The sequence below is a fragment of the Lingula anatina genome, chromosome 1 (genome assembly GCF_051362555.1).
Source record: "Lingula anatina isolate TDL-2025a chromosome 1, LinAna3.0, whole genome shotgun sequence".
Classification (NCBI taxonomy): Eukaryota; Metazoa; Brachiopoda; class Lingulata; order Lingulida; family Lingulidae; genus Lingula; species Lingula anatina.
This window is the reverse complement of record NC_141767.1, coordinates 68,121,676-68,135,616: the sequence shown is the minus strand read 5'-3', so window position 1 is coordinate 68,135,616 and position 13,941 is coordinate 68,121,676. Positions and strand designations below refer to the sequence as shown.

The 13,941-nt window shown below is 36.5% G+C and overlaps 1 protein-coding gene across 1 annotated transcript; it reads right to left on the bottom strand.

Moving 5' to 3' along the window:
- Nucleotides 1–246: 246 nt before the first annotated feature.
- Nucleotides 247–6,098, bottom strand: LOC106158421 (doublesex and mab-3 related transcription factor 3, truncated). The gene is made up of 2 exons (XM_013534373.2): nt 5,320–6,098; nt 247–1,665 (listed from the first exon to the last, which is right to left on the bottom strand). The coding sequence occupies exons 1-2, from the start codon at nt 5,699–5,701 to the stop codon at nt 788–790; spliced, it is 1,260 nt and encodes a 419-aa protein (XP_013389827.2). The 5' UTR covers nt 5,702–6,098; the 3' UTR covers nt 247–787.
- Between the last annotated feature and the right edge of the window lie 7,843 nt (nt 6,099–13,941).

Here is a 13,941-nt window from a genome sequence, read left to right as displayed (position 1 = left end):
ATGTTCCCTATTATTGGGGTTGTATTAGATACAGCAAGCCAGACATGCGGTACTAAGTTACAAACCCGACGTCTCCACACAAGGGGCAATGCACTTCAATTACATGACACAACCATTTATATTATCTATCGTTTAAAGGTATTAACTTTTTTCGCGTCAGTTTAAGATTAGCTGTGCCACGTAGAATTCATAAAATTGATATATTTCTATTGCTAGAGCTCGCCCAAAAGGTCAATCAGACAACTATTATATACAATAATATTTTATTAATACATACATTTGTAAGTTCATCACCTACATATTACAATAGTGTAATGAAATGCCCAAAGGTAAGTTTAAGACAAATAGGAAACAAAGCATTTAAATGTTATTGAGATTTACAGTATCTATTAACATATTATAAATAAGTATAATTAATTAAGTACCCCTTCAACATGCAGCTACAAGCCTTTAAGAGAAAAACAGTGATAAAACAAAAATATTTTGATATATGTCTTAATATAAGTTTTTTCTTCAAGACATCGAAACGGTTATTTTAACAAATACTTGGTATATAGGTGTACAATGAGTGCATTACAAATGAATCTCACTTTACCACGCACATTTGGAGAATATAAAACCACAACCGCTACATAACAATTTACTATCACAATACTCTCGCTCTCAGGCCAACATTCTGACACGGAGATGCACCAAAAGTCAGTGTGCATTTGCCTGTGACCTAATTTTTTATAATAGTCTTCAGAAATTTAACAAAAAAAGTCATTCCTAACGGATCGCGTCCAATTTAAGTATTAGCATCTTCCGAACTTCCACAGTCAGAAAGACATTCGGAGTCTCGGTCACTTCTTGGTGACTTCTCCAACGGTTTACTTAAAATGCCTTGAGGTATTTCACCAGAAAAGTGGCGGTAAGGATGAAGAAGAAAAGGGGCTCCAAGGCCCGACGATAGGGTTGGAGTGAGCGTCCCAAGTCCAGGGTATGCGAATGGAGATGACGCACTGAAAAAGTCGGCTGGGCGAATGTCATGGCGCGGAAAAAGGGGTGACCGTCCCAGGAGAGCGTCCGTCGTGAACGCCGCAGCTCGAGGAGAGAACGCAGAATGAAGAGCAGCTTGAGACGACGCCGGAGTTAGCGGGGTGAATGCTGATTTGATCCCACCGTTGTTGAGAGGGTATTTTGCGCGAACGCCGTTCGTCGTTGATTTTACCGAATTCAAAGCATTCATATACGGATGGAAGCCATTTTCCATGCTACTGGGCGGCGCGCGCATTGATGCATGCTGTTGGGCCATAAGTGTGTCTTGGAGAGAGAGAAAATGTTCAATAGCTTTGACAATGTCTCCGTTGCACCCTTGTAAGACTAATTCTAGTACAGTTCTTTTCTGAAAGGGGAATATCCTTTCTAATATTTCAATGTGACTCAGCCTGCCCGGCCGGTACGCCGTGGGGATAGAAGAAGGGTGACTCTCTTCCGCGTGTCCAGTTTTCTTTGGTAAGGCTGGTTTCGGCGTGGTACTCCTTTCCCGTGACACCAGATTGTTATTCTGCTCCCGAGGCTCTGATGTGTCAACTGTTTTAATTGGTTGTTTAGCTGTTTCAACGGTCTCCGTCTCTTCTTTCTCCTCATCCCCGGTTTCATCCACGTCCACGTCCTCATCGTTATCTATAAATTATGTACAGATTTGCTTTAGTGAGTTGTTTCATAGATTTCCAATGTGCAGAAATTAATAGTGAAAGTTAATTTACTAGACATGTTTTACAAATTAAGTTCTTTAGTGAAAAAAATAATATAAAAAGACGGATTAATAAATATATAAATGAGCGTAGATATCCAAGTTTAGAAATTAGCATTGTTTATCGATTTGCTGTAAAAAAACGACGCGTTTAATATCTATATTTATCATCCATGACAATAAATGTGCTTGATAGTTGAAAGTAACCATGCGAATTTTTGTGGCTAAAACACATGGTTGCCTTCCTAACAGATCACGTTATCATCTAATGGACTACAAGTTTAATGTCAATAAACACATCGTTGCAATAAAACTCAAATTTTAGGAAACCCAAACAACACTTTAAACCAACTAAAATGCGAACAACTACATTAATAAGATGTTATGAAACCACAAAAGATTTTACGATCTGATAACATTTCTATATTTTTATTTCTTAATGTAATAAGTATTATTTGTTATTTTATGCCGATTAAAGCAGCAATAGCATGAGTGAGAAATTACCGTTTGAAAGAAAATTCAGTCAGGCTTTTCTAAAAAGATTATTCTATTTCAACACCACTTCAAATTATTTATGAAAATTTTCGCTCGCATTTTATTTGATTCTGGGGGCAACTTTTCAATAAATGAATAATCTTTATTTATTAAGATTGAAAATTTCTGAAATGTTTGAATCCCAAAATCAAATTAAAACCTCTGAGATTCTGCAGCCAGACACAAAAATGCGTATGAAAATAGTTAACGCTAATGTTTTTGTCTTTCATGCGATTATGGATAGAACAAAAATAGGTTTAATTTTGTTAAACTTAAGCGCTTTGAGCGATCTAAGTTCACGACCGTGTTTACCACACCCCTCGCTGCGTTAACTCACTTTCCCGTGTTAGAATCTCATGTTCAACCCAACGGGAACACAATGTTACAACTCTCATATTGATCTGATTTTTAAAGAAAACTTCCATGTTCCTAGGAATCCTGCACCCTCCGGAGACAATAACATACAACGCTCAGCACTATATTTCCTCTCGCAATACCCAATATTGATTTGTTTACCCTTTGTTGCGCAACTTTCTAGTGTTTCTGTTCCGCGTGTTTGATGTTACTGCAATTGTATAACGTTGATATGTAATTAATGAGGTGTTGTTTGTTATTGGGTTAACACTTTGTGCCATGATATAATGGATACACCTTTAAGTAGATTTAGTTAGTCAAAAGGCAGGTGTGCTACTGTTGTCCCAGAAAAACACTAAAACAAGAACCGGTTTTTAAATGATGTCCGTTATGTTTAAATGCCAATAGAATTATATTCGTTTTTGTTCATATGAATTACACTACACTAAGCAAGAATTGCTAGATACAGGAGATGTCTTTTTCATGACTTTTAACAAAATATTCAACTTATTCTATTTCACCAGTATTTGACAATCCCAATACTTAACCTTTATTTCAGGCCCATCAAAGATATTTGAAATTACCCCAGTTTCAAATCGACAGGACCAGAGTAATCTGTCTACTTCTAAGTTGCATGCGACTGGTAGATATTACTAATCTAAATAAACTACGGAATTTCTGTCAAACACAGGTTTGTGTCGATTTCCGTCAGAAACATTCAGCACAGGGGAAATATTGATACTGAGGATGTTTAATCAAATTGTGTGGGGTCTAATTCTGTGTAACAAGAGAGACCGGAAGTTTTAGGTAAAAAATAACGTTTCTATTGCTTTCGATTTTAAGAGAAAATACACAGAGTTGACAGGAACGAAGATAAAGCCGCGCCACGCAATGCGTAACATACTTATTCTTGTAGTTAACATCTAGAATTTAAACTTTCACAGTTCTTTTTATGTGTGTAAATTTTCATCAGAAGAAATATTTTATAAAATTAATGCCTGTCCATCAGTTAAAACTTCAAAATACAAAAAAGATGTTTCAACGCCAGAGAAGCACTTCAAGAAAGAAAATATAAATTTCATATATTGTTTTAGTTTTCACATGTGTAAGTATACACTTTCAGTTAAAATGTCTTCAACATTTTATGCATAGATTGAATAATCTTAGAAGACAAAAAATATAAATCAAAATGATGCTTAATACGAGTTAAAATAACACACGTTCGTTCAAGGTTTATATTTTGAGTCCAAAATATCGAATATCGAAAATGTTTCATGGGGACTGCCATTCGCGAATATGAATGTAGACATCAGCAATTTTTTATCAAGAAAAAATGGCAATGCTTTGTTTTCAATATCTTATCTATTGAAATATAGATGAGTTTTTACTTTTTCAAAAATATTATGAGCTCATTGAGTAGCAAGATTTCATGTTCCTATTGGGTATATGTGGAAATGAGCCATTTTTTTCTTTCTAATTTCCCAATTTGCCCCATTCATATGGACTGCCATTTGTGAATATGAAATGTGAATATGAACAATTTTTATCAAAAAAGTGGCAATATTTTGTTTAATATCTTATCTTTTGAAATATAGATTTGCCTTTTAATCTTTCAAAAATCTCATGAACTTATTGAACAGCGAAGTTTTATTTTCCTTTGGATAAATTCGTGTTCCTCTTGGGTATCTATGGAAATGAGCCATTTTTTTCTTTTTATCTTGCAATTTTCCCCCTTGAAATAAGGCACAAATGTGATTACCCAAGCAAACTTCCCCAAGCAATCTGAACAGCCTTTGACGCATTGTTATCAACAAATGCTCCTCTCTTGCTGCTTTCGAACAGACCCTGCAGCTGAAAATTATTTCATATCGGCGCAAGACTGTTTTCGTTCTCTCTTTGTTTTCAAAGTAACCTTTTCAGAACAATTTCTAGTCTGTAACAAATTTGTATTTTCAGGCAACGAGTCAAAAGCATGGCTTGCATCCTTGTTAAACCCAAGTGAGGTTTAACTGTGTCGAGTAGCAAGGTTCAAATACAACGTTTTAGACATAATATAATTGAATCAAGCTCTGACAACTCAAGCAAGATCCAAACTTGTTACATGCCATACCCAATTGCTTTGGTATATTCTGTAAAATATATCTAATCAACAGAAACAACAATGTCTAAGGTCTAGGGTGATCATTAAAGACCAAACGTGTGCAATGTTTTCTTATTTGGGCTATTTTCTTTTCAGTGGGGAACTAATTAAGAGCAAGTGTAGAAGCTGTTGTAGCATGTATCGATACATTAAGATTACGTGTTTTCAAAAGAAGTGACATGAAATAACATGCAGTTACAGGATTTTGACCGAAATGCGACATACTTTAATGATAAACTGATTAATGAAAGAACAGTTAACTTGAAGCAAGTTCTGTCTTCGGCAAAGTATTAGAAATTCAGCAAACCGTCCTTTTTTCTGGTAAATGTTTGTTTTTGTGATAGATATCGATCACAGAATAAAATCGACAAACTCGAGTCTGTCATTGCCTGCATGAAAAACATTTAAGCAACCAGCATGTTGCAGTGAATTTGTTATATCGTTGTCCATAGCGTGACAATATTATCAAAAGCAATCGGCAAATGGAGGAGAGAAGACCTTGTGAGACATATCCCATTTAGACACTTAAGGCAAAAAAAAATTACATTTAACTTACCATTTGCGTCCTCGTGGTTTCCTTCTTCCCCTTCTCTAGTATTCTCTGATATTTGTGGGGGTATGATGGTCCCAGGTCCCCAGAGTGGCCCCTGGGTCAGGGTGGGGAGGCTGGAGTCAGCTTGACAAGCACGGAGGCCCATGGCTATGGCGTCTTCTGCCGCTTGCTGGCGTTTCAGAGCCACCTGTGCCGCCATTACTCGCTGTCGTTCGGCGATGAGATTACATTTGGCACAAGAACAGTCCTTGAAGCGACAATGTCTCTTATGGCCCTTCAGCCACGATACCATACCATGGTTTCTACAACGAGCACACTTGGGTCTCCGCGCTCCTCGCTCCACGAGAGGGGAGTACATGTGTCCCCCTCTACTCATCATGTCCATATCGTCTTCTGCGTAAGAATCCGTCTTGGAATTCGTTATGATCAAGCCTCAAAATTGTCTTCCCTTTTTGCACAGGGAACTTGGGTTCTCCGAGGTCTTTACAGCCTGGATACTGTGTACAGTTCTGTGTTGAGTAGGGAGCGCCTCCTACTTTCAAGGCCGAAATCGGCCACCCGGAATAGAGGACTAGCGTTCGGTTACTTCGCCTGTCACTGATAATTGGCCCAGCAAGTTGGAGGTAAACTTAAGCGCGCTTCTGATTGGTCGCTTTGCTATTTTCAGCTTATTCCCTTAATTGACAGTGTAGGAAGTCCATGTCGTTTTAACTATTATACATTTCCGACGCACATAAACACACCAACAGTTGATAACTGTATTCGAATATTTGGAGTCAATTTAATTTGTTGAAGTCTCAGTGGCATCAGTCAATTGGATGATGTCTTTTCTACGTAATTTGTTACTGATCGAACGGCGGGGCGCTGCAGGGAGCGCTCATAAATATATCCTTCCCTTATGTGCATAAATAAGCACTTTTGCTAATGAGTGTAAGCTGTAAGATTCAGGTAGTGACGTACATAGAGGCGGCTTTATTGACTCAGCGAGAGAATGTATCAATTTCAGACGCAGCACTTCTTTCGACATTTCGCTTGTTTCTGGTACCAATTTTCTGCACCATTTTCGCCAGGTTTTCCTCGCCCTTCACGCCTGCTGCAGCTAATATCCAACCTACCTTTTATTTGATGCATAACAGTAGAAAAAAAAGGAATCTTGCGCCCATCTGGCTTTATCTATCAGGACCAGTAGATATTCTAATAGTCATCAAGAGGCTCATGTTGGACTGATTCATTTTGCACCACCTTTTTCTATAACACAATCTGTTTTTTAAATCTGAATTAAATAAATTTACAACAGACAACCTTAAGCAAATAGTAAATTATACACTGTCAGTGCTGTTAAGTAAAACTTTCGATCTGCGCTTCGCTCCGCCCTCTGGCCGTCTTAATTGCGGTTCTAAGATGTTATCGCCTGTTGTTTAAATGGATGGTGATTAATTCTAACTGAGCAACTAATCGGTTGACAGTCTCGTTAGTTAATCTTAACACCCCATACCGCACGTGTGTTTTACCTTAGAGAATACGGAAGGGACGCATAGCTATTTTGCATCACTTAAAAACTTAAGGAAAATATGAATCCCTAATTTTTTCTTGAACTTACGCGTTTGATTTATGATATCAAGACGGCATCAAGAAGGATATACTTCGAATATAGAAGGTACATGATAAATGAATGATTTAATTAATTAGATTACGTGCGTTATACGATATACATTTACATTATCATACTAAAACTCACCGCTTAAAGTTGATAATTTATTTTATTTCGTTGCTGCAGGCTATATCATGGCTTGATGGATTCAAGCATTCTTTTAATATTAGAAGTAATCGTTCACGTTTGCTTTAAACCGCTTCAAAGTGTTTTAATTTGGTTTAGCCAGTATGGTATTAGCATCTTGGAGCAAGGTGCGAACAAGGGCAATAACTGTTAAACGAGCATATCAACGGGTCAAGACTGGTATTTATGAGAACAAATGTTGCTTTAAACGTTCCAAAAAACAAAACAATCGAAAATTTGTATCCGCGCCCGGCACTGATCCACATCCGAGCGATCATTCTAATTGTAGAAACCACCTTTGAGCCCACGGGACTGTGAAAATTTAAAAGAAACATTTTCTCAATTCCCTCTAAATTCAGGTGATGGGTTAATTGTGTTAAAATGTACGCGCGCTGGCCGTACCAGGCAGAGCGCTGCACCGGTGAAATATATACTTGTAACACATTGCTGTGTGTGTGTGTGTGTTGGGGAGGGGGGTGGAAGACACCATAGGAGATACCAATATTAAGAATGCACAAAACAGATGAAAATGACAAATTTTGATTTTCAGTCCCTTTTTGTCGACAAAAAACAATAGTGTTACAACCAATTATTTAAAGAATAATAGTATAGAGGAGAGGAAAAAAAGAGGTGAGGGATTTCACAAGCAATTACAAAAATCTTCACATTTCTATTTATTGCATAATGGAGTAAAGCCCTTATTGGATCAGACAAATATTTCTTCAGTTTTATCTAGTTGCTACACATTTTCTTTGTATGTGGAATCTCAAGTAGCCCAAAGTTGAATAAAATGAGGTAAGTATTGCCCAAATCTATACCTTCCATAATACAGTATCAACAGGTTTATTTGCCTACCTAATCAGACTAAGCCACAACTCTAGCTGTTAAATCCTAGTTGAAGAGACATTATCATTAGTTGGTTCCGTATTAGCGGATAGCCTGGTCATGCAGTATCCAACGGTAATGGTCAGGGCGGGGAGGCACGTCCAGCTTGGCCGGAGGGAGACGCCGTGAGGTGGGGCACAGGTGGAGCTGGTAGACTGCACGCGCCTGGTATATCAAATAGAGTCCTGGGGGTCCATAGATACATAAAAACCGGACTTGATAATATTTGCAAAATAATGTTTTAAATTTTAATTCCAGAAGTAATGTTATTTGTGTTATTTGAAGCATGATTTAAATGTTAATTTGAATATGGATGTTCTTATCAATTTTCTGCATTTGACAATACAATTACAGTATCTTCGTCGGAGTCTTTACTAGACCCTTCAACTGCCAGCATTTCAGTTTACGTAAGAAATCCCAATCCATTTTAAAACCGAGTAGATCTTGTGGCAGGGATTACAAATATTTTATCTTATCTGAACGTTACAACTATCAAGCAATATTGCACCTTAGGGCGTGGTTGCATCACCGGAAGTAATGTCTACGTTCTGTTTGTTGATGTATTAGTAAGCGTTCACTGACCACCTTTGATTACCCCTGACCACCGGTCGGCAACCACCCACCTGGTTTTCTACAACTGTTGGACATTGGCTATCCTGTCATTCCACCTTTGCCCAAACAGCATCTTCCTGGTCATCCATTTCGTTTAAATTGTCGATGCAAATCGGCATCAATATTCTGACGTCGTGTGCATGATATCTATGAGATTGTGTTTATCCTTAAGCTTTAAATCGATTTTCGTAAAATCATAAAAAGTGTATGAGTTAGTTAAGCCTCACTCAATTTGGCACTGTGAAATATGCTAAGGAACATCAGTTTTCGATTTTTTATTCAAGTCCCTTTTGGTGATGGGGCAGTAACGATTTTGCTCATTTATCTAAATCAAAAATTAATTTAGTTGCCTTTCCCGTGTATTTTCTCTCCGTGACAAGTTTCCCCCTTGTTCATATCACAAGAAAAATAGTAAGGCAGTAAATATCTATATAATTTTGGCTTATTGGAAAGGATAGAAGTGCCAATAAGTTATAGAGAGTAAAAACCTGTGCAATACAGATTGTCCTATTATTATTATTATTATTATTATTATTATTCTAAATATAAGGTAAAAGCGTTTAAGAACTCACAGTGTTAGAGGATCGTGAAGAAGACCACGTCTTTTTTGTTTGATTTTTAACTTTATCATGGTTCCTATTATCAGTTTGACTTTGTACGTCACTGTTTGCGGTAGATTTTTCTATTTTCCCCATTACATTTGCACGTCTATTTCATGATTAACGGTAATGTGAAAATGTTACATGTTCATATCTTTTCTCATCGAAGCTTTCGCGGCTCTCCAAATTATTTTTCTCCTCAGAATATACCATGCATTGATTCAGTCTACGCATTGCCATAATCCTAAGGCCCTTATGCCAATTTTTCTACTTCAAGCATATCTGAATTACGTAATCGAATCCGAAAGCTGAGTGCAATAGTTTTTTACGCGTTGCTCGTACTGTCCTTTCCACCTAATACGGACCACCTGTTTTGACAGTATTCATAGCATACTCTTGTTGATTGTTTAAACGGCCACACACTGGTAAAGTATTCTTCTTTTTTTCTGTATTTTACATGTCAAATATGTTAAAAATAAGTTTCTACGGCGTGATAAGGTTAATTGTGTGTCCATCCTCTCTCTGTGAAAACTAATTTATTGTCCTAGGCCCTAGATGTGCAGATCACTTAGTGGGCTGTGACGTAAAAGCCATACTTGTGTTGTTTTCAGTCTCAGGATTGGCTGTTTACTTTTGCCATAGTTAACGCTGTTACACTGCGCATTGTAGTTGTAACTTACACCAACATCTGTGAAAATGCACCGAGATGATCAACCGAATACTGCAGCTTGAACGTTTAGACATGTGTGAAAGGAATTTTTGCAGTAGTTGTCTAAATTAATTAGGATGAAAGTTTCTTCGCAGTAAAAACAATGTTATTTCTTCTTGACATGTTGGCAGGCCTTTGTTATTCTTGTTAGCTTTCAGAAGAAAATGCACTGTTGCAACTGGATCTCCAAGGAGCTGACCAATCCACGCCGGTATATAGAAGAATTAATTTTTTAAAAACAGAAAATAAAATCGATAGCAGAATTTATGCATTTAATATGGTAATTATTTATACACAAATTCCAAAATTGATTGGATTAACTCCGCTTTCACCGCATTTTCCCTTTAAAAAATATAATCTTCCATTTTTATTTATATATTTCAACGCATGCATAAGAAAAGAGTACGGCCTAATACACTTTGATTTTTTAAAATCAGGAAAAAAGTAATGCCATGCATCCAGTCGAGTAACGGACATGTTCAGTGAAAATATCCTTTATCTTGTCTTAATGTAAAATGTCCTAATAGAACTGACACCGCGGCTTTGCCCTGGGAATTTCCCACACTGTCACTTCTATATCGAGTATCTCTTGTTTGATATTGTACCAAAACCTCACACCCAGGACCCCTTCGTGACTCTTCAGCTGAGAATACACTATCATATTTACAATAACGGTCACAAGAATTGTTTTAAACGTATTGTACCTAGGCGGAATACTTTTTGGCTTCGTCACTCGGAATTTTTGTTTAAGCAATCAGAATACTGTAGTGCATAGTTTGATTTTTCCCTCTTGTAATTTTTCTTTGTTTATATCGTCATAACGTCAGACTTTATGTTGTACCTTGAAAATGAATAGATGGTTTCTTTAATTATATTTCTTTATTTAAAAGACAAAATTTATATTGGAAACTCACACATAAAATGGTAAGATTAAGATTCGAGAAAAAAGACAAAGACTTAAAGCTTTCTTTTGGGTCAATGAAAATGTGCATCAATATGTAAAACTGTAACAAAGATTAAGTCTTAATGACATGACTGCTCGCTTCGTGTATACAGGTAAACACCTAGCGTTAAAACTATATCTCCCCGTCCCCAATCTGCGTTGCCATGAGCGCGGCAGGTCCCGTTCTTGCTGGGCGCTGTGTTGACAACTTATGACTCATATGTGGCCGGACTTAAAGCTACCGTAATGACAAGAACGTGCCACGTACTTGTATATAGCCACCTTAAGTTCTTTCAAAACACAGAGGGGGTCACTCAACTTTTAAGGACGTAGTTCTTTCTACATAATTAGGTAATTTGGCACGAAAAAAAAGCAATCATCGAACTTTTCTGTGTTCCTCAGCAACTTTTTGGAACTAAATGACCACCATCCTATCGATTTCTAAAATCAAAAAAGTCTTTTTCTTCACCTAGCTAAAACCGTTCAAAAAAGATTACACTATCCCTGCTTTTCACTTTCATCTAAATTTGCAGTTATGGCTTATTACTTAAAAACGACCAAAACAAAATGATAACACGTGCTTTGGGATATTTTAATATTTTAATAATTAAAATTAATATCGCAATTATCAGTACATACCAAATTAAACTAACTAAAAAGAAGATTTAAGACAATGAACGTCCGGTATGCTAACTCTTTGTTTCCCACTTTCACTTCGAGATCAACTGGTTTTTTACTGTTTGGTTTTTACCATTTGATAAACTGTGAAGCCCATTTTATAAAGAGATTAGTTTGTCTTTATTTTTGTTTGCGATGGCTCGTTAATAATGTTTTGAAATGCCCGTTTTTAAATTTAAAAAGATCGAATCATAAATCCAATTAAATTGATTATGTTTTATTCGAAAGACTGCTATTTAAAGAGTAGAATCTCCTACTTACCAATTGATACAGCTGTGATATTCAATTGCTTTTCTTTTCATAATGATAAGAAATTATTATTATTATTATTATTATTATTATTATTATTATTATTGTTGTTGTTGTTGTTGTTGTTGTTGTTGTCGTTGCTGTTGTTGTTTTAAATTGATTTAAAATGTTAATCTCTTTACAGACATCATCGACCATTGTTTTCTGTACGTCTGACGCCGTCTCATGTCCTCTTGATTTTCATATCCAAAGGCGTTCTCGGGTAAAACCTGGCCTAACTTGAAGTGGCGACACACGAGCCGTCTTTCTAATACCTCCTCCCTGCCAGAACTTAACCACGGCTCACTAATCGCTTACTAATTATCTTAAAGATACACGGGAAAACACTACTTTACAAACCACCTCAAACATTACGTGCTACGAAGACGCATCTGCAGCTTTTGTCCGTCTATGCTCTCAACTTTCCAAGCTTTCGCAAATTGTTACTGAGGATATATACAAACGGTTTTATCGAAGCTGTATGGGCGAATAATCGTCAGTGTAAATAGAAAACAAAGATCGGATGATGACTGTTCAAATAAGACCTTACCAAATTCGTTACACAGCGTGTCAACACCGCCATAAAGTGACGCTTTTTAGATAACCTTCTGACACTAATAGCAAGAACAATATTAAGGAGCGTGGTAAGAAATATTTTGCTGGATTAATGAGATAATATAAAGTCTATATAAGCCTTGATTAGACTGTATGAGCTATCTTAAATGCATGAAGTGCATGTCACCACTTGAATGACAAATCTTATTCTTAAAATGCCGATTATGGTTCAGAGCCGAGGTCAGCGTTGTTTTATCACCTGTAAGCAAGAACAAACATCCTCTGGCGAGTAGGTTACCTGTACCATACCAGCTATAGCCTGCAATATATAATGTACTGTCTGTGTGGGATCGAAGGACATCATTTTTAACGATCTAATTGCACAATGATTTTTTTCAGCAAAAAAAGTTTACGCCAAACAGTTGCTCACATCGATGGATGGCTGTCCGAAACTGCGACAAAGGAGATGCTTATATAAGCGCTCCACTACCATAACACTGCTTGCTTGCCATAACGGTCATACTAGCATCAGACCACTTCGTGGGCAACAGAGGTGCATGCTGTCCATATATTTTTTTACTGATATTTAATGAAACCACTTGCAATAATGTCACATAAAAGAAAAGGTTCAATTTGGTCTTAAGACAGCTTTTGGAAAGAATATGGGGCTATGTATGCGTGTTGTCATCAATACACAATTTGCTTCATAAAAAATCGCTGTGGTGTCGTTAAATTATTGCGCTGTTTTTTTCTTAATTCGGAATGAATTTTTCCATCTGAAATTTTAAATGTTTTGTTTATTATATTTTGGATTTTTAAAGGATGAAAAGACCACAATAAGAACTATTGTAAGCACAATAACAGTTTGCAAAAATTCCCAATCCAATTTTGTAATTGTGTTAGTTGGGATGTGTCGCAATCGGAATGTTGATGGGGAATATTGCCTCAAAACGATCTATGCTATACCTCTATCCCACCCAAAAGCAGTATCAAAGAGTATACAAATAAATAAATATGCTCATCAAAATGACATTTATATATATATATATATATATATTTCATTTAGTGTGATTTGCGTTCAAACATAGACATCAACTTATAATTAAACAGGTTAACGTCTGATGTTTCAATACAATCAAATCATATATAAGCTGTGACATTGTTTTATACACTCAGTATATTTTTCGAGTAAGCAAAATAAGATATTAAGCCTGTAAATAAAAATACCGCTGAAAGAGGTTTATAGAAAGATGGAATAATTTGTTTTCCAAACTTGAAAACTTTTTAAAGCTTGAGCGCCCCGGTTGTTTTGCAGTCGGTGCGATGTGAGTAGAACGAACATACAACACTTTAAAAAAAATTCAGCGTCAATGAATACATTCACTGATTGGCCTTGAATATTTATGAGTGTAAAGCAATTTTCTGTACTTTTTTTCTGGAAAAGATCCTTACAAAAACAGTGACGTAGCTTGAGGATAAGATTTCATGTTTAACTCATTATTGAATGCCCTTAACTTTCATATCAAACCCATTACCCGCAATTACTGCAATTTGAACTGGATCATAAAACTACTTGACA

What these genes read in the sequence shown, in the direction of transcription:
- LOC106158421 (XM_013534373.2), bottom strand. Translation starts at nt 5,701, where the DNA reads ATGGACATGATGAGTAGAGGGGGACACATGTACTCCCCTCTCGTGGAG. An exon ending in AAACCACGAGGACGCAAATG is followed by an intron (nt 1,666 to 5,319) that starts GTAAGTTAAATG and finishes CATAATTTATAG; the next exon opens with ATAACGATGAGGACGTGGAC.